General features: G+C 38.8%; 1 protein-coding gene across 1 annotated transcript in view; it reads left to right on the top strand.

The window, feature by feature from the left end:
- The first annotated feature begins 6,322 nt into the window (after positions 1-6,322).
- The window catches only part of LOC142405550 (zinc finger protein 385D), a 166,538-nt gene continuing 152,416 nt past the window's right edge, over positions 6,323-20,444 (top strand). The window contains exon 1 of the mRNA XM_075493140.1: positions 6,323-6,572. Within this exon, the coding sequence (XP_075349255.1) occupies positions 6,551-6,572 (22 nt within the window). The 5' untranslated portion in view covers positions 6,323-6,550. The remainder of the gene's footprint in view (positions 6,573-20,444) is intronic.

Raw genomic sequence — 20,444 nt, 5'->3', positions numbered from 1 at the left:
AGGAAAAAAGAAAAACAAAACCAAAAGAAAAACAAAACCAAACAAAAACCGCCCAAAACCCGCAAAGAAAAATCAACCAAACAAACATCCCCTACCCCCAACAGCCCCTCAAAAAAACCCCAACCCCAAATCACCCACATGAAACCACAGGGGAGTACAGGAGTGCTAATGATTTGCTGGTATTGAAATGTAACTGGTACCTATGCAATAATCACATTGCTATCATTTCTGAGCAAAATGATAAGGTCTCTAATTAATAATGCAATAAATTTTAGTTATTTTAGTTTAACCAAGTATAAACAGACAGTTAAAACAGGCAGTATAAACAGACCATTTCACTAGGTAATATCTGGTTCTGTTACTTGAGACTTGCCACTTGATTGATAAAGATTATTTTAGAAATAATAGACGTGCATAGTTTTGGCCACTGTTTTCTTTTAAACAAATGCACTATACAGCATAAGGTATGTACACATGTGATTAAGAAGGGGTTAATTGACAGATCCTCTGCATACCAAATATAAGTACTTCATGATGGTACAATCAGAAATGCAAAATGCAGGTCGGACTTATGAATGGCTTGCATCCTGTAAATCAGAGTGAAAAAAAAAAAATCTAGAACGCAAAAGCTGTACAGAGCTTTTGTACAGAGCAAACATCTGGATTTATAAATTTAAATTCATATATTATAAATGTATAAATTGTGAGATTACAATGCCTGGACTTGGTGATGAATCTTAAAAAATATGTTGCAAAATTGTAGAGAGTGCCGGAAAGCTGGACAAAAAAAGTGAAACACTGACTAATTTGTTCACCCTACCAAGGGTAGTGATGGATTGTCTACATGTGATATACTCAAAACCCCCGTGTTAGTTAGACAAATTTTACTGAATGCAGTACAGAAATAAAATTGCAAGGGAAAGAGGGAGAAAGCAAGGACTATGCATTTTGGAGTTGATGTTACCACCAGTTCCAGTTTTCATTCTTTGACTGAAAAAAAAAAAAATAGATTTTGCATGTGAGTGTGTGAAAAAAAAATCTTTGACATGGACTCAGACAAGCTTCTTGGTCTTGTTGTTTGCTCCTAAGACCATCTTTCTCTTTAAAATTATTATCAATATACATAGTTAAAGAAGCTTCTGCACCAGTTGTGTATTCACTCATATTCATTATCTTAAATCTCGTCACATGCTTAGGAGCAAAAGATGACAGGAGTGGGAATTTAGTAAAACAATAAGCAAAACAATGTCAGTTCGGTTTTATGTTGGCAGCATTCTGTTTGTTTGTGTAATAACTATCTATATCCATAGGAAGGAAATTCAGAAAAATATGACCTTTCCATTGCCACGTCATCCGTGTTCAGACTATAAAATACTGGAATTACTAGCTTTAAGCTTACAAAAACGCATATTGTTGCTATTTATGTTTCTTAAGCCTTGTACGTAGAAAAGCCCGGTCACTTAAAAAGAACAGTGCTGCAAGTACTGTTATTGAACTGATAAAGTCTGCATGGCAAAGATTTGTAAAGGCTCTCAGAATCAAAGGTGAGTCTTTGTTTACCTCTTGAAAATGCTTTTATAGGAGGTTCTGGTTAGCCATTTCCAATAGAGAATGGAGCAGTTGATCAGATAGCAGCTAAACTAATGAAAAGCATCATGGAAGTGACAGGAAGATTAATTAAGTTCCTCCAGTTGTATTCACGTGTGGCGGTACAGAGTTCCTTTGGGTACTGCTGCAGTTAAATGGTATTCATGGTGACAAATATTGCAGATTTCCAGAAGTGACACTTCTGAGTCAAGGGTAAAAAACACATTTGGTAGTTTTAGCCAGTGGAGAACGTGCAAAACCAAAGATGAGCCTCTATGGCTAGTTAAAATATACAAACATAACTCGCTCCTTCCCTTTTTATCCTTTAGCGTAACCTCAAGAGATTAGTAACGAATCACAAAATCTGCATTATTGTGTAGTATGTCTTAAACTACTCCAGATGGCTTCAAAATAAAAACAAACCAAATTTCTAGCCGATGTACTTAGTATATTTGAGGCACAAAAATATGTGCACTTGGAAACACTTTCAATTACTTTTGGAGCCTTACAAAACTGTGGCTTGTTTGCTGTTTTTTATTTCTGCACTGTGGTTACTGTAGTACTAATAGGAATGAAATATCTGCAATACATAAATTTCCAAATTATGTAGAAGTTCTAGCCCTGCTTTACCTTCAAGAATCTTTTAGTTTTGGGGTGCTTTTGGCGAATTTGTAGGTCGAGTGTGATTTGGGTTGCTTCTCCCACTTTATTTTCAGAAACTAATGTTTGCAAATACATTTTTATTCTTAATAGCTGTCTCTGTACAGTAGATAAAATTTATTTTAGGAAAATCTGGAAACCTTTCAAGTGTATGAGATCTTTTAACCTACTACACATGATGCATAAACTTAAAATGTTGTGTCACTGGTATATTTTGTTGCCTACTATTACATTTCTGCCAGCAAAGAATCCAGAAAAGGTTTGTGGTCAGCCTCACTAATTGAAATTCATCAAAGCCAACTGGTAAGAGTCTGGGCATAAATCTAATATTAGTTGCCTCCTGGGAGAGTTCAAGACTGGAAGAGAGTTTTCCAGGAATCCTAGGGAATTAACTGGGTGCATTAATATTAAATATTAATTGCTCTCCGCAACAGACATGCCTGCAAGTGGTTTTAATACTTACTATGGAGGCATTGTGTAAATCAGTGGGCAGATAAAAATCAGTAGAAAGCTTAGATAGCACGGCTAGTTCACAAAGAGTGGCCTTCTGGCTCTAGACCAAGTCATGCGTGGGGACTAACCTGTAGCTTTTCCAGCTCTGGAGAAATGTAGGGTACGCGCTGTACTTCAGGGAGGTGTGTACTCTCAGCTCGCTTTTTGTTTATTCCGAGGAGGTAATGTCTTGTGCAGTTGTCTGCATTTGGAAAATCTGCTCTTTGTGGCAAACCCTTTACCTAAGTGGGGTTGTCAAGGCAAGGAAGGGCAGAAGAAATTAAGGTGGAGATGCTGTTAGGAAAAAAAGAAGCAGGTTGTTGGGAAAGAGGATTTCAGGGAGTAGAAGCTACTTCTATTATTATTAGAAATAAGGGTGTGGGGTGGCTGTTTCAGCAGAAGGTACTTTTTTGCATGTTATCTTTATGCTATTGCTGAATCACGAGGGTTTGGGGGTTTGTTTTTATAGGTGAACCATGCATGAAAATATGATAATTTTGCAGTTGACCTGCATATGTAGCAAAGCTAAATGCTGGTTAGCCTGTGCTGGCTTGTTGATGATTGGGAGTTTGCACCGTGGGCTGACATCATGGGCTAATTTGCTCATTCATTCTGCATGATCTTGCATGCCCAAACTGGGTCTACTCAAATCTCCAGACGCACACAAGTGTTTGCTGTTCCTGACTGAGCTTCCCCACGGTTGTGTTCAGCAGAGTCCTCAGTGCTTGAGTTAAAACACCAGCCATTCGGGGTTGCAATTACTAAACTAATCCTTGCTTTCACTGACAGTGACAATATCCCACTTTAAAATTTATTCTTTGTCCCTTGCTTGGAACTCTACTTCTTTTTGCAGTTTATTAATGTTGCATACGTGTAAATGAAAGCAGAGTTTGGCATGGAGTATGTGAATTTGAGCTGTGAAAGCTTTCCAGGAGAGACCACCAGTGATTTTCCCTCCTCCCTTGCATTTGTTCCATAGTTGCAATGCAAAGAAATTAAAGAAAACTTGTTTTAGTGTCTCTTTGGCTACGTTGATTGTTTGCTTATTGTAAGAACACAAATAAGATGCAATAAGGGGGGAGATGGTCCTGATTGTTTTGTATCCTAAAGAGCAAAACAAAAGTGCAGGTAACGTTCAGAACCAAGTAGTGGAGAATATGTCGGTCTATGTGGCACTTTGCTGTTTACGCTTCCCGAGGAGCTGACGTGCCATCAGACTCCACCGATTTGGTACAGGTATTGTAACAGGGGGGAGTTTAAAGGCAGCATGGTTGCTGCCTGACCGCTAATGGTACGTCTACGTAGACATGAGTTGTCTGTATTCAGGCTCTCGGCTGGCCAGCTGACGGCACAAATCAGCAAGGCATATCAGCTTGGAGCAATGTCGAGACTGGAGGTAGCCTACATCTCGCAGGGTCTGACTCCCAACAGAAGGAGCCCGAGCTTTTCTGTGATAAAGTAAACTCAGCCTAACAGGCAAATGCTGTGCCTGGGTGCAGACTGTCCTAAAAGACATCACACAGCGCCTCCGCAAAAGCACTTCGGAGCTAGCAAAGGAGCTGAAGGATTTCACAGTGAATTGATTCTCTGAGCTTTTACCTTCAGCGACGGGAGGGGAGGGAATGCTTGTGCTGCAGAAGGCTCCTAATAGTAGCTTATACCTACTGCTCAGAGGACATTAGAGTGGCTCAGCTGAGGTATTTTAAACCAGCCTTTGAGGGTGGTATTTCCTCCTATAGTGAGGTGTCCTTCCTTGTACAGTAGAAGCGAATGAGCATTATAATGATGAAATAGAGGAAAGGAAGGTACCATGAATACCCTCTGTTACTTGCTGTCCAAACCCTCCAGTTAAAATACAGGCCGTGGTTCTAGACAGCTGCTTTTTTTTCTTTTTCAGGGGTTTCTAGGTAGTATTTCTTCGCTTTAATTTAGGCTTTGCTCAACTTAAAGCTGTTGTTGGTCAGTTTGAACCATGCGAGAAGTCTTGATCTTCCTACCTCACGCGCTATGACCTCAAAGCGCGCTCCTGCACTGTGTGCTCTTTAGTTGTGAAGCTCTTTAGTTGTTTATTTTGGAGTTTATCTGTGTACCTTGTATCTCTCATTTCAGGCATGCCTCCTCTTAGGGGCAGATGGAATAAGACAGGGCACTGAGAAAGGCTAGGCATCAGAAATGGAGAGCTGTGGAACTGCCAGTGAGGGACAGGACTTAAATTCATGCCCCAGTTGCCCCTGGCAGTATTTACTCTCGGTGACTTTCGTACAGGTAGCGTGAAACCTCGTGAGAGCAATGCAGCAAGGACTCTTGCTGAGAGATGCGTAGCAGCAGTATGCACCAGGGCTCTTAACTCTTCTGCTGCAATTGGAGCATTCCTTGGCTGCTGTGCTAGTGGGATAATTTTGCCCTAAGTGATTTGACCTCATGAAATAGTAGTTACTGTGTGGAGTTTTACAAATGAGAAGTGGAGCTTTAAATGAATTATACCTGTCATCCTCTTTCCTGTAGAATGAAAGCATTCATCCCGTTAGATCCTATTATAATGAAATAAACACTTCAGCATACTGTCCATTATTTTTTACCTTTATTTAGTTTAAGTGTGTTATCAGTGATACATGCCAGACTGACAGCAGGAAACCGATGTCCTCTATTGATTCATAGAAGAGACATAATACGTGCATAAATACAGACTGCATCGTCTTCACTGTGCTGCCACACCGGTTTGTGTCAGATCCATCCCGAGGCACTACGTGTAGATGGTAGAGAATATTTTGGTATTTCTTTGGTCTTTCTTCCTCTGAAGCTGCTACTAGTTCATATAGCAGCAGGGACCGTGCGGGGACCTATTTACAACAAACTTAGGACCACTCCATTTGTCACAGAACAATAAAATAGCTACCAGCTGCTAATGACTTATCAACCTGGGCCGGAAAGGAACTGGAGACCTGGAGGGTGAAAGGTTGTAAACTCCATTACAAATCCTCGCTGTCATATATCTCCCGTCCTCACGCTTTGTTATTCATGCGAAGAAATCGTAGTTTAAAAAAATCAGTTCAGCTCTATTGAATTTGAACTGCGTATTTGCCAGTTGTTTTTTAAAAATAGAAACATACTGAGCTTTATCCAACATTCAGATTAAAATCATTTATTGAAATGGAACTATTGATTTTGGGAGGGGAAAAAAAAAAAAAAAGTCCTAGGTGGACATGATCTTGCAAAGTGCCAAGCATCTTTATCTTCTACTGAAGTTGGGGAATCAGGGCACTCGGGGCTTCTCCTGGAGCCTGCCCTTCAAAGAAAAATACACAATATACGCTTTGTCTTTCCCATCGATTATGTAATTGAGCACGTTATGTCACTGAATGCGTTTGCTGCCAAAAGAAAAAAAAAAAAAAAAAAAAAGAAAAGAAATACGTACGATTTTAGAAGGGCTTTTTTTTCTTTTCCAAGCCAGAGTCAGGTTAACCAGGATATTAGAGCACGTCATTGCAAGCCCGTTAAAGAAAAGATCTGTTTGTAGTACTCTTCGTCCTGATGTCACAGGCACGGCAAGGACATCAGAAGGAGGAGTCAGATTACAGTAAGAATGGGCAGTGCAGCATGCAGCCGGAGTAAACGCTAAATCAGACAGGGATTGTATCAGGGATAAGACTGCCTGCAAAGCGCTCATCCTGAGGAGGCACACTGCTCACTCACGCTTCTTGTGCTGGGAAATTTCCACATAATGTAGAATGAAAGAGCTCTGTTTTACATGTCAGCCCTGTGCGGGAGCTAATGCTGAATACACAGCGGTGGGATCCTGACTGCATGATTAATGAGAAACATAATGTATTTTGGTAAGTGTTAACTGTGATGTAATTCTGCTTCTGCTCACATTATCAATAGGAGTGATTATTATAAATTTCGGATTCAAGAACATCTCGTGCTGGCACGCACCTAAAACTGACAACTGGGGAATCCTGTCGGCTGTGCAGTTTGAAAGGATTCCATTGTCTGGGAAATTTTCTGTTTGAGTGGGCTACCATGTAGTTTTAGCGGCTTGAAAAATAAGCTAGATGGGATGAACTCATCCTGGGTTTGTTTTATATGAACTTGTGTTTCATCTGCCGAGAGAGGATGAGAAATGCTTGTGAGGCATGGGAAGTTTTAGACGAACTTAATGTAATGGACGAGCTGCTACTGCACTGTCTGTGGTGGGGAGGCACAGTAAGCCTTAGTATTTCATTCAGCTTTTAGTTTGAAGAATTCAACGATACAAAGGCAAAACAATGCTTTATTTGCAGTGGTGTGTTTGCCGAGTACTCTGCATTATGCAGATCACCGGTGTGGGGTTGGCTGCTAGCATACCACGAAATGTATATTATTTTAAGCCTTTAGAGGTCTCAGAGCTGTTAAATATTTGTGCAGAGTTTAGTTTTGTTGCTTGATGGAAATCTTCCTCAGGCTTACAGCTGAGCTGGCTGCATACCCTAAAAACATGCTGGAGCGTGGAGCTATGTCTAAGCAGTGTAGTGCTGCAGCACTGGGCTGGGATGTACAATTGCAATATAATGCTGCAAGTTAGTGCTGCTAAATAGCAAAAAAATAAAATAGAAAATTTGGTGGTGTGGTGGAAAAATACTATTCTTGGCTACTTGAAATCTCGTCTAGCCTCAGTGTTAATTTATAGCTGCATAATACTCAGAATGAACACAGAGCAGAGAGTTGGAGGATTTCTGGGACATTCAGCAGCTTTCTCAGTTTCATTAAATATTGAATCAGTTCACTTCAAGCTTTAAGAGAAGAACTTTTGTAATATTCTGAGCCCTGTCACAAAAATACTATGCTTTATGACATACTAAGCATTATTTTCTTATTTTCATAAAATTAAAAATATCGAGGGGGGGGGTGTCTTTAACAGTGAAACCCATCAATTATGAAAGTAGATTGATTTTTATGTAAACTGTCCTAACAGAAAAAACATAAATTGGCTGAGTTGTCAGAACTGTTCAGAGTCCCTTTCAAAGATAAATTTGCAATGTTGCAGCTTTACTACATTTTCCAAAGACTGAGGAAGAATAGACAAGCATTATGGTTTTAGCTTTGAGTAATTTGGATTAGGTCTCTCCACCATTAAAAATGTGGTTTTAGGTTAATATTTGCTCATTTCTTTTGGGTTATTTTTCTACCTTTAATATCATTGCAAGCATGAGATGGGTTTTCTTTTTATACAGTCAGTTTTGCAACAATTGCCTGTGTGACTAGGATTAGAAGTTATGGTTTCCTGAAGTTATACGGGTTAGGGTATTAGGGATATGTTAACTGTATGGTACTTAATTTTATCATTTTTTTTCTGTCTACAATTTTCAGAAACATATAATGGTGATCAAGCTTATTTTGGTGTTACTTCTTTGAAAAAATACAAACTGCTGTTTCACATGCTTATTTGTTTCCTGGTGCAACACAAGTTTTTAACTGGAACAAACTGGATTGTGCTTTCTCTCTGCTTTGTAGGAAATTTCACTTCTGAGAGCAGAGCTGAAAGTTTCTGTTAGGCAGGTTCTCGGTCTGCTTTGTTCAGTCTGAAACTTCCTTTAATATTAAGTTTTAAATGGTTGATGTTGTTCTGTCTTTTGCATAACAAAGCATGAGCTAATGGGGATAATGTTTACCTGTGGTTGTTCCCAGTGTTTTCCTGCTCTGTCTGTGAGAAGCCAGAACGCCTGTAATCTCACCTGTCCCTCTTGCAACACTTACTGCACAAGGCAGCGTTGCACAGAGCCAGATGAAAGCTTGACTGCGTACATCGCGCACCTACTTTGACTTAAAATCGCTATAGCCATCACGTAGACAATATCGGAATTTTAAATTTTCTGAGGGGAAAAAAAAAATTCCTTTTACTATTAGTAAAGAATTCTGTGGTATTTTTTTTTTCCGTGCCATGCTACTATTGGGCCACCTAAAGAATAGGAAAGGAAGAAAAAGAAAGCATTTCTGTATGTTTGTTTGCATCTTGCTTGTTTTTCTGGGCCTTCTTGTCTAATTGCTGCTGATGTAAGGTGGCATAGTGGGAATACACATGTACAGGGTTAACGTTGAAATAAATACTGAAATAATTACCATGGAAAGTAAGACCTAACCCTCTGAAAGTATTATTCTTATAGAGCAAGTATTAATGGGTGAAGTGAGTTTCGTAACCATCAGAGAGAAAAGTTGCTAAATTCAGGAATCGCTCATAGTGTTTCTTGCTCTCTTTAAAGCTGTAGCCTCCAAGAAGGTTTTGGGCTGAGATATTTTACTATGTATATTCTACTATTTGAGCTGAGCCTTCAAATAATTAAACTTACTGTGACCCTTCTAAGTGCATGAGCCTTTCTTTTACATTGCACCAGAATTTTGATGGAGTGGTTTCAATAACTGCTAATTTTCACTCACCGTGCTGTGCTTTAGAGTTTGTTGTTTGATCACCGTGGATACATTTGTTACTTATTGTATTGGTTTTGCATTCATCATTTTGAGTTGAACAGAAATATGGACTTGTAATAATAATAAAAATCCTACAAAATGATTTAGTGTGTTTATAGAGTAAGCCAAAAGCCAATGAAAATAATGAATTTCTGTTAAGTGTTTTAATAGGTAGACGTTTTGCACTTAAAAACATACATACCTACCCCAAAGCAACTTTTGCTTGCGTTTATCATCGAGTTAATAATTTAGCATAAGATAAAAGTCAGTTGTGACCGTTCTCAGCAGCTCCGAGAGGAGAAGCGGTGGGTGGCTGTCAGTGCCACAGTGCTGATGTTGAACGCTGATAACAGGGGACTTTCTCTGGTCCTGCTCAACGTGAGGGCTCTGCTGTGGCCGATGGTCATAGCTGGATGCTGCCACCTCTACCTTAAAAGGTGCCGCCGGCCACCGCTGCCTTGGCTCGGCCACCTCGCCAGCATCGCGCCTTCCTCGGCCCGGCAGCGCAGGCAGCTCGCGGGAGCTGGCTCGTCCTGCGAGCGTGATGGCCCCCGTGGCCACCCCTTGGGCTGAGTGGCCAGTCTCTTTGGGTCAGGTGGAAAGCACTCTTCGCCGTTCCGGAGGTGAAGAGGGAGAGCTTTTGGTGTGTGCCGTGCACCGGCGCTGTACGCGACAGTCGTCGAACTGGAGGAAATGCTGCAGTGGTATTGCAGTTGGGGGACAGTGAGCACTGGTCCTCGGGGTTCGATAAGCCCCAGCTGAAATTGAGAGGGAAGCCAATCCTCCACCCCCACTGCCAAAAAATCACTCCCCCGCGCACTCCCATACTTTGCCCTTCCTGAAGAAGCACAACCGAAAAAAGAACTAAAATTAAAATTTACAAAGAAAAGGGGGGGGGGGGGGGGAAGAGACAACCTTGCACCTTTCCATTTTTTTCTTTTTTTTTTTTTTCTTCCCCCCCTGCCCTCTGTGGACCTATTACTGTTTTAAGTAACTTCTGTTCTCAATGTTTCCGTTCACATTATACAGGAAACCTAATATATTGGGGTGGAAATGAATATCCTCTGGGATAAAATAATAGAACTATTAAGGGGAAAAAACAAACAATTTTTGCCTGAAAATGCCATCACATTTCTGTTTGAATGTTGGCTGGTTTTGTTTTTGGTGGGTTTTTTTCAGTCAGTGTTGTAGAGCGTAGTAATTCATCTGCATACATACTACTATTCTGAGTATCACTTTTTATTTCTGGAACACTTTCTTGTAGAAGAGATTCATGCTGGATGAGTCATGGAAGAAAAAATACCCCCCCCACACCCCAAATCTCACCACCTTTTTAAAGAAAACACACATTGTACAAACGAAGCAACCGACCAAAAAAAAAATGTTTCAGCAGTTTCAGTGAAAATATTTAGTTGTCACCAGTTTGTTTTTAGGAGGTTATATTTCCTTCTAGGTTAGACACTGCGGAGGCCTTTCATAGCATTTCTGTTTGTCTTCATTTAAGGCAGGATGAATCGGTGATGATAAGGCTGTGCTTTTAAAATGTTTTGAGAAACACAGATACTGGATTAACTGTGTTTTATCACTAGCCATCTGCAATAAGAAAGTGTAGTTAATATATAATGGATGCTGGATGTGACAGAAAGATTCAGCTGAGCAAGCCAATGTATAGGATCTTGAAATCTGCGGGAGCCTGATGTTTATACTTGGAACATTACAGCCTCCTGGGCAGTGAAGTTCATATCTTGAAGCACTGAATAATCATTAATGCATGTATACATAATAATAATAATAATAAAAAAAAATCCTGTTTGAACTTACAGAAACTGCTCTGTGCTAGATTGTACCCTTTTAGATTCTGTTACAGAAACTGTTCATTTAAAATACCTCTAAATATATCCAGTATGTTGCCATAAATAAAGGTTGATTTCACCATTTCACACACACAAAAAAAGTCATTCCCAGTGTTACCCTTCTTGTGGGTGGCAGAATTGCTCCAAAACCAAAATCAGAATTAATGGTTTCTTGCTTCATTAGAGAACATTAGATCACAGTTGCTTCAGCTGAAGGTCCTTTAACAGAAAGTGTGTGTGTGTGTGCGTGCACATGTGAATGTGTGTCTGTACATGTTTTAACTGGGATGACTGTGGAATCTAATCCTGCATCCCTTCTTAATAAACGTCTTGCTGCTGTTAAGAAATGAAATGTTAAGTAGAAACCGGATTTTTTAAGTTTTCATTATGATGTCACACCTCTGTCCTTTTTCATCTTTTTTCCTAAGAGACAATTAATATAAATTATTTTTATGAAATATTTTAAAATAATGGGAGCCTTTGCCTGCAGAATTATCTCAGTCATATGGCTTCTACCTCTCTGTGCCTGTATGCAAATATCCTTCCATATTATTTTGATTTTGTTTTATAACCTGGTGGCAATTCTAGAAATTCTTGCAATTACAAAAATGTTAATCAGCTTACAGGAATCCTTTCAAAGCTTTTGCCTCTCATTGCACTAAAGAAGATGGTGGTACTTGAAAAAGAAGAAATATATTTGGACTTGATAAAGGAAATATTTCAATTTGGTATTAGATCATGAAAAGTTCTTGAAATACAGTAGAGGTCATAAGGGCTTCAGTTTTAAAAAGGGGTTATTACATGTAATATACTGAAAAGATTAGTTTTGCAGCTGAAATTGCATAGATGATTGGTAACATTCAGAGAAAATGCAGCAAAAGAGGTTGGCTAGAAATACCAAAGCCTGAAGTGTCTGAGATTGTACTTGAATCAAATTGCTGGGGTTGAAAGTGGGAAGAAGCTTTGCTCTGTTGTAGGGCTAAGTCATTATATGGCAAAGCCATGTTCTGTAGGTCAGCCTGTATTCTCAGTGATTTTAGCAACACATTTCTGCAAAGCCTACTTGGGGGTGAAAAATCTAATACATGAAGCTGCATTATTGGCATTCTCGTATATTTAGACCTCCTTGCCCGTTTTGTTGACCACTTCTTTCGGTTCATCAGTCTGATGCTGGTGAACATGTTCACCTCAAATTTTTTTTTTTTTTTTTTGCTTTGTACATATGCACCATAAAGAGTTACTCCAATCATAGGCATGGTATGACAGCTTGAAGAAGTTGGCAAGGGTCTGGATCAAATGTGAAATAAGAAAATGCAACTGTAATTTGAAATTGGAATTGTAAGGGAGGTTTTTATGAAAGTTCAATTACTATATACCCATGCCTCTTGTTAACCTCTATGATAATACGGTTCTGTCTCTTTTGATGCTTAAAATGATATCCATTTAAAACTTCTTTAGGTTTGAAAAAAAGGTAAGACATCTCGAGTCCTTATCTAGAGCATTTAAACAAAAGCACTTGTTCTCTCCCTGTTTTTTTTTTCTTTTTTATTTTTTTCCCTATTTCTGCTTTGGCAAAGGTCACAACTATTTTAAAAGTTGGGGTTACATCAACCTATTTCTTTTGTTTAATACCTCAGCTAGCTGGCTGAACCAGTTGTTTGGAAATCACGGGAAGTTCTTTCATCACTATGGGATCAGGTCCTGGCTCTATTACCCAGCCAACTAATTTACTCTGTTTTATAGTCCCTGCAGATTTCAGAATTTAAAACCATAATGTACCACTTGCTTTTCAAGTAAAGCTTGAAAAGCTCCTGGGGTTTGGTAATGTATAGTATCTTCATCTCTGAAGCAGTTACAGGAGATACAAAAATGAGATTGACTGGGAGTGTCTGCTAACTCTGGGTATGGCCGTTTGAAATTTTAGCATATACTTAGGATCATAAGGGCTTTGGCTCATATTGCTAATTTTCATACTGTGTATTGTTTATGCGTTCTGTTTATTACAATGCAAACCAGCAGTCTCTTCCTCAGTTCTCCCCTTCAGAAAACAAGATAGAGCCTAAAAAGTGGGTTTACGTTAGAAAACCGTCTCTGAATATTAAAACTGCTTTCTTAAGAACAAAGGAAAAAAGCTAGGCTTAATTTACTCTTTGATTATTACTTCACAGTGGTTCTCCTATTTATTTACTTTTATGCTGTAATTGAAAAAGCAGATGGACAGTACAGTTCATTCAAATGAAAGCCATGAAAATTTTCTCAGCTTCTTTTGTTCTTGTTGACCTTGTTTACTCAGTTTGTTTACTATGGAGTGGAGTAAGTTATGAAGACGGAGGGAGATAATGGCTGTGTTTTCCAATACTGTTACCCATCGTTGCACTAGGGATCAATACTGAATGCAAAAAAAAAAAAAAAAAAAAAAGTCAGAAAACACAGAACCTTGGCAAGATCTGCAATTGTGAATGCACAAGGAGGAGGTGGGGAGGAAGCCAGACTTGGCACCGCAAGCAATATCAGTGCTCTTCTTGCTAAGCCAAGTCATTTTTCAGTAGCGACCTGAGGGTCTACTGTCTCTATAGTGCAATGTTTAGCAAATTAGTTTTTGTTTTCTGGTATTTACCTGTGAAAGCCAATCCACTCACCTCCTGTCAAAACCAGCCACATATCAGGAGCATTTTGTTTGCCAGATATGTGACTATTACATAGCAAGTATACCGCCTCTTTGTTTTTCTATTATTACTAGTAAGTTGTGCTGCTGTGAGCAGCAAATTTTTCAACACTGGAATTTGTGTGAGCATGTCTGCTTCTAGGTAGCACAGGAAAAAATAGTATCTTTGCTTCAACCCTTCATGCAGCATCTGTTATTTTCAGTAGCCATCTTTATTTCTTTAAGGAGGAAAAACAAACAGGCATACATGAAACTTTACCTAGCCTCCTATTTAACTTTGCAATTCCTGTGTTTATAAGGGGTAAATTCTAACAAGTCAAACAGGCTATGAAATGGTGCGTATGCATGTGTGAAGGTATATTTAAATCCTTTCCCTTTTTGTCTCCCTCTCTGACTGAGGGCATGGCAGCCACATGAATATGGGTGCTGTAAAGCCCTTGTAGTGCATTTAGTATCCTTACATGCTTTTAGCACTCAAGACATGATGTAATCATTTACAAACATTTGTCTCGCCAATCCTGACCACATTCTGTCTACCTTGTAAAACTGGTCATTTAGTCCTCCTCTCCACATGCAGTGCTAGGGCAGTTGCACTAACCTCCTAATAACACATTTAGTTTCTGTTGGCTCAAATCTTAGTAGCACTGAGAACTTGGAAATTGCATTGGTCCACATGGTATGATTTTTCTCTCCTCTCTCATTCTTTACTAAGAAAGGTTCTGAATTAACTCTTTTTCTTTTCAATTGGGTCGAAGTAAAAATTTTCAATACATTTATAGGTTACCAGTGGTTTTTCCCTTTTTTTTTTTTTTTTTTTTTAATCCTTTGCGGTATTTTTATAGAACATAAAAGATATCATCTTACATAGGTACAGCTGACAAACCTACTCAATGCTAATTAGCAGTCCACCATTTGCGTTCCTATGGGTTCAGTAGCAGCTGGACATCTGACATCTCTTTGGATATGTCATATAGAAAGTACAGAGCCTTGCAGAAATGCCTATCTGTGGTCAGATCCATGTGTATGAGGTGAGTATCCTTCATATTAGCATTTAGCTCTACACACTCTAACCGTGCATGCAATAGATTACCTTCCCAATACACACAGGTTTTCAAGGTAAAAAGAATCTGTGGCCTTAAAGAGGGACATTACTACACATAAATAGCCCACACAGATATGCTCCTTCTCATGACCGGAGCGGAGTTTATTATATTACTGAATATAATAAACACTAAAACAACAAACACTCAAAGGCAGTAAAATACATTTTTAAAAGGCAAAGCAACATCGGAAACCTCTCTAACAGTATAGATACAATCAAAATGTGATTGTGGAAAGCCTTAGAGTCTGTGAAATGTATAAACTCTGCTGGCAGTGCTGTGGCATGCTGGTGCTGCGGCAAAATGGTACTGGCAGCACCACCCTGCACAAGCGCCCCATGATGACCGAACAAAACTGCTCCGTTTTGCCCTTAGTGACTAACTTGAAGCAAAATTGTCATCACGTGCTATCATCAGCATGCAGGGAAGAAAATTTATTTAAATAGCCTGAAATTAACCTTGTGAAGGCAATGAATTATGATGCTACGCATCACTATGGACACCCAGACGACTTTACAGATTTTAGGAAGATAATACAGATGTGTAGAACATGAATTTATTTTTATTGCTTATTCTTCTATGTCTGGATTTTTTTTCTAAGATAACTATATCCAAAAATATCAATGTAGTGAGGAAAAGCAGCACAGAACTATCTCAGGTAGGCAGTATTTGATGATACTCAGCACTGAAAGAACATTAACAATTAATACTCCTAAAATACTCCTCAGTTTATTCTAACAAAGTTCATGTGATTTGTATAAGCTTTTTGTGCATTTCTAGTAGGAAGATTTCATCACAGAATATTCACAAAAATAACAATTGCATGATACTTCATTGTAATTTATTAGAGGAGTTTTTATGTTAAAAGCTATGCCAGCACATTTTCAGCAATACAAAGCTCACTTTAGATTCATCTGGAAACAGAAATAGTGCCATCTGACCTCAATATATAGTCAAATGAATTATGAATGTTTTATATCAAATATCTATTTGAGAGACCCCAGCTGAGCTAATATCTTCCAAATCACAAAGATAAGAAGAAATAATGTTCATTCTAAATTATTAGTCCTTTTTACGAAGCTCACAGTAATAGATGGCTAATGTTGTTAGAGACTGTTTAAAATAATAGATAAGTTAATCTTTTAAGAAATCTTTCCAAGGTGCCTGTGATAGGCAGATCTCCAGTTTTGCAGGTTCTTCTATCTATGTAGCCAACTTCAGTTCTAGTATATAATGTAGGGAGCTGATTTTGATAGCATATTGATTGAGGTAATATTGACGGTTTGTCTGAAAGAAGTTGGGCAGTTTTTGAAATCTGTTGATATAATGTATGTACGGCAACTGCTAGCAGGTACAAAAAAAAGCTCTTGCAAGTTCAAGAATCTTTCAGCAAAAATTGAGCTTTCCTCATTGATACTGTTTTTACTGAATCAGATCTGTTCTTCATAGTGAAGGAGGAAGTTTTTGGAAAGTAATTATTATTTGTAATGAACTGTGGAAAGTGTTGGACTGTGTTAATAGATTTGCTTGAACTCAATTTCATTTACTGGACCTAACATGCTGAGAAACAGTAAAGTAAGAGTTTCAGCTGTGCTGGAAATATTAAATCAGACCAAGTCTAATTAAGGTAACTGTCAAATAATTTGTAACAGTTGTGTTTAGTATCTCCAGTAATTTCAAATGTGAATTAAATGCTCTTTAAAATCCTAAATTGATCATCAGCAGTGTGGTCAAACTTTGACAGCCACTTGGGCAGCCAGTCTGAGGGTGGAGGACGCTGGCATGCCCAGCAGCATGGTCACCATGTGTTTCTTCCTCATCTGCCACCAGCCTGGAATTATAGGAGGGAGGATTTATCCATTTGGGTTGCAGTTCCTGCTCAAAGAGTTGTTCCCTGTCTCTTCACCAGAAGAGGCACTGAATGTGACGGAAGCATGAGCTTGGGCAGCTGGATAACTTGAATTGCATTGGCCTTGCATGGGGAGCCCCACTTAGAGGAGGATGCACCTGCAGGAGGGAATGTGCTGCTGCAGGTCTCTCCCCATGCTAAAAGAGCTCTGCACACCTGCAGGGTGGGAAGACTCCATCGGTTCCCTTGTCCACCTGAGCTTTGATGGTTTCCATAGAAAGGCTCAGTGATTAACAGGCAATGAAAACTATGCTGATTTTTTGTTTTTCAGGAAGTGGTTTTAAACCACCAACCTCTTTTCCAGAAGCTAGCAAGCAGCTTTCAGCTGCAAACAAAATATAGCCTTTATTGCTCTTATTAATTTCCGTTACCAAGTAAATAATGATAATATGAAATTCTTAAGTCAACTGAACTATTTAGTTTTATACATCCCTAAATCCCTATCAATTCCCATTCTTATTAAAAAAAAAAAACAAACAAAAAAAACCAACAAACTAAAAAAAAAACCCACCAAAAAACCAAAGCTACCATGACTGTCCTTTTTAAATTTACATTTGCAAGGAGTTCATCTATGTGGATAGGCTTGCAAGCTTTCCTGATTATGTACAGGTTATGTAGAGTATCTCTTAATTCACAGCAGTCCTATTTAAATTCTATTCAGTTTCAAGGGAGCAACCTCTCAAGTGATTTGTTGAACTGGGATGCCTTTTTTTGTCTCGTAAGCCATGTTATTGGCAATATCATTAAAGATATCAGGACAATTCAATGAATAGTTCAGCAGTTTATGGTGGTTCTTCTCCAGTTAACAGACTCTACACTAGTTAAGCAGAACAGCAGCAGTAAGAAAAAGCTGAGGTTCATTCTTCCCCCCCAAGCAGAGGAGGCTTAACATTTTTCTTGGAGCATCGTCTCATACAGCTCTGTTGAAGTTTATGACCACAAATCATACCAAGCTATCATTTCTGTGGGTTTGTAGCTCAGCCAGAAAAAGCTGCATGTGGGAGAAGCTCATTTCTATGCTCCAAGATTTTAACATTTCCAATTGTGTGCCTGGAGCTGCTGAACGGACATGTATTAAAATTGTATATGGGTAAGAATTTCTAGTGACAAGGAAACTTTAATCTGTAATTAGAATGTCAGTTTGACTTTCAGATGTGTCATTTTGGAAAGGCCAAATAACATTATACTGTTATAATAAATAGTGAATTTGAAATTTATAGTGAATTTTAGGGGAAAAGAGATAAAATCTTGTGCTAAATCATGCTTAATAAGAGGTCATTGCCCATGCAGTTAAAGTAAGAGCAATAACTTAAGAAAATATTCTCAAAAATGGATTTCCATGGAAAAAAAACTTAAAAGGTTTCTAGTCCCCTCAGGTGTGTATGTGCATCCACTGCCTTACAAGTTTTTTCATTGTGCAGTAGCCCTCTAAGAAATAGCTCATGCCACCTTTTCCTAGCTTTCAATGAGGAGAAAGAATCCTGAAATCACGTTGGCAAACTTAACACCAAGGGGCTTTCTAGTAGTAGTCTTTTGGGCTTTAAAGAAAGAAAAAAAATTGGGCTAAAAACAACTTGCTTACATCTGCAGAGGAAGTTGTAGGGAAACACTGAAGGGTCTTACTGATGCAAGAAAGAGATGTTCTGGTGGGACCCAAGTTCTCAGTTTATACTTGCAAGAGCAAGTGGCCTATTCATTTCAAGCCATCAGGCACTGAATTATACTGACTTTCTCAGTCTCTTCTTGCTGTTCTTGGGTCTCCACCAGTCTTGGTAGTCTGAGTCTACCCCTTTAGTAGCATGACCAGGCTTGGCCTTGGTAATGCTCTGCAAAAATCAGTGTCAAACATTGCACAGTGGGGCAACCTAAATGTGAACTCTGCGTTGCTTTCTTTTGTGTCCCTGCTGCAATGTTATTCTACATGCAACTTTAAGCACTTCATAACAGTTCTGTTAATACAGTTGACGCTTGACCTCGGACACAGAGATCCATTTTACTTTTACCACTTTTGGAACTGCAAATACGCATGTAGCTGAATACCTGAGTCATTTGATGCTTTCTGTGAACTTAAATGGTAGGTTAAGTGAGAAATAAAATGTGGATTTTTTTTCACATGTGGTAGCAACAGTATCTACATAGCAACACCAAACAGCTGTGTGTGCTCTAGGTCTTCTTAACCCATTTTAAGTATAATTTAGCTGTCTAAAGAGTGTAATAAAGAAATCCTAACACTCCCCATTTAAATTCTGTCTTTATCCAGACAAGATTACCACATATTCTCCCCAAGTCCAAGTGAAACAGAATAGCCAGAAATACAGGTTTGCAGAGTCTTTTCTCAGATGCTAAATCAAATCTGTCTGTAATGCATAAATGAAGGCAACAGATCTGTGAAGCAAGAGATACCCAGTGTCTGAGTTAGAAGAGCAGAAGGTGTAAGGTCCCAGCCTCATGCAGATACTTAGACACAAGAACTGTGCCAGCATCGGTGGTTTGGGGCTGAAGAAGGGTGTGCAAATCTTAACTTAAATTTTGTCATGGCTTGGCCCACATCTGCTGAAATTTTCTCAGCGTTTCAGGTTAACACACCCAAAACACTGCTGTGAATCAGGTGATTTATGGTTAGTTGCAACTCCAGATCTGTAAAACTGGCTTAAGCATAGGCTTTGGAATGCAACCCTTACTCAGGCAAGCTGTGTTTGGTTTCAGATTTCTTAGAGGCTTGCATGCAAAATTGCCTCATTGCTTGAATTGATACCTCTAATTAAACAGATTCAGTGCGCTGCAATAGTTGTCCTTTAGTATTACAGCCCAAAGTAATACCCAGTGTAACTCTCTTTAAGTCACTGGAATTATACTAAGGGAGAGATAGGGCTCTTTTTCTCAACACACCGTCTTTTTCAGTACAATTATGGAGGGGTTTTAGCATTTCTAGATCCAAGAAGTATGTTCTTGTCTCTGGAATAATCCTATTCTTTTTTTAAGATGTGATGTCAGAAAGAAAAGGTGGAAGTCTTTGGCAATATGCTTAGAGTACCTTCATGTTATGTTTACTTTTTCATGATGCATTTCTCTTCTTAGGTGGTGCATCTTTGTGTTTTGTGGGTTTGTTTTGTTTTTAAAGAAAGTAGTGCCAAATTCTGGAATATGCGAACAAATTGTCTCCTATATATGGTGATGCAGGTCAAGTATTTGGGGTTTTGATTCATCCTTCAAATTGAGCACCCTTGATAACATTTTAATTCCTTTTTAGTAGAATAGCAATTCTCCTTGTTTAAAACTTATTGTTATGGAACATTTTGAATGTTTAGTCGGATGGAGTCGTGCAAATAAGAGATAGACCCTACTTCTGCATGCATGAATTAAAAAAGAATTAACTTTTCTGATGTCATTCCACTGATGGGAGGGATTGGAATAGTTAAATATATGCAGAAATATTTGCCGGATTGAGGTTTGTCTGTGGCTTAGCAAATCCTTGCATTTCTATAGCAATCTGACAATTGGTTGGCTCACTTCACTGGTTTAATATAATTTCATTTTCTTGGAAATGTATTGTAAGATTACCTCTCATGGAAAGCAAAGATAATTAGAGTATGTGAGGCTCCCTCCACTCCTTAGCAGTAGAGTGGGAGGACGGGGGGAGGGATCCAACTTGTCAACACACGGTTCCATTGAAGGGTCTTTGCGCTTGCCCTACCCTCTTACCTTCCCAGATATTGTAAGGTTCTTCTGATCAGAGT

The sequence above is a fragment of the Mycteria americana genome, chromosome 2 (assembly GCF_035582795.1).
Source record: "Mycteria americana isolate JAX WOST 10 ecotype Jacksonville Zoo and Gardens chromosome 2, USCA_MyAme_1.0, whole genome shotgun sequence".
NCBI lineage: Eukaryota > Metazoa > Chordata > Aves > Ciconiiformes > Ciconiidae > Mycteria > Mycteria americana.
Note: the sequence above shows the minus strand (reverse complement) of the source record. Positions and strands in the feature narration are given on the sequence as shown.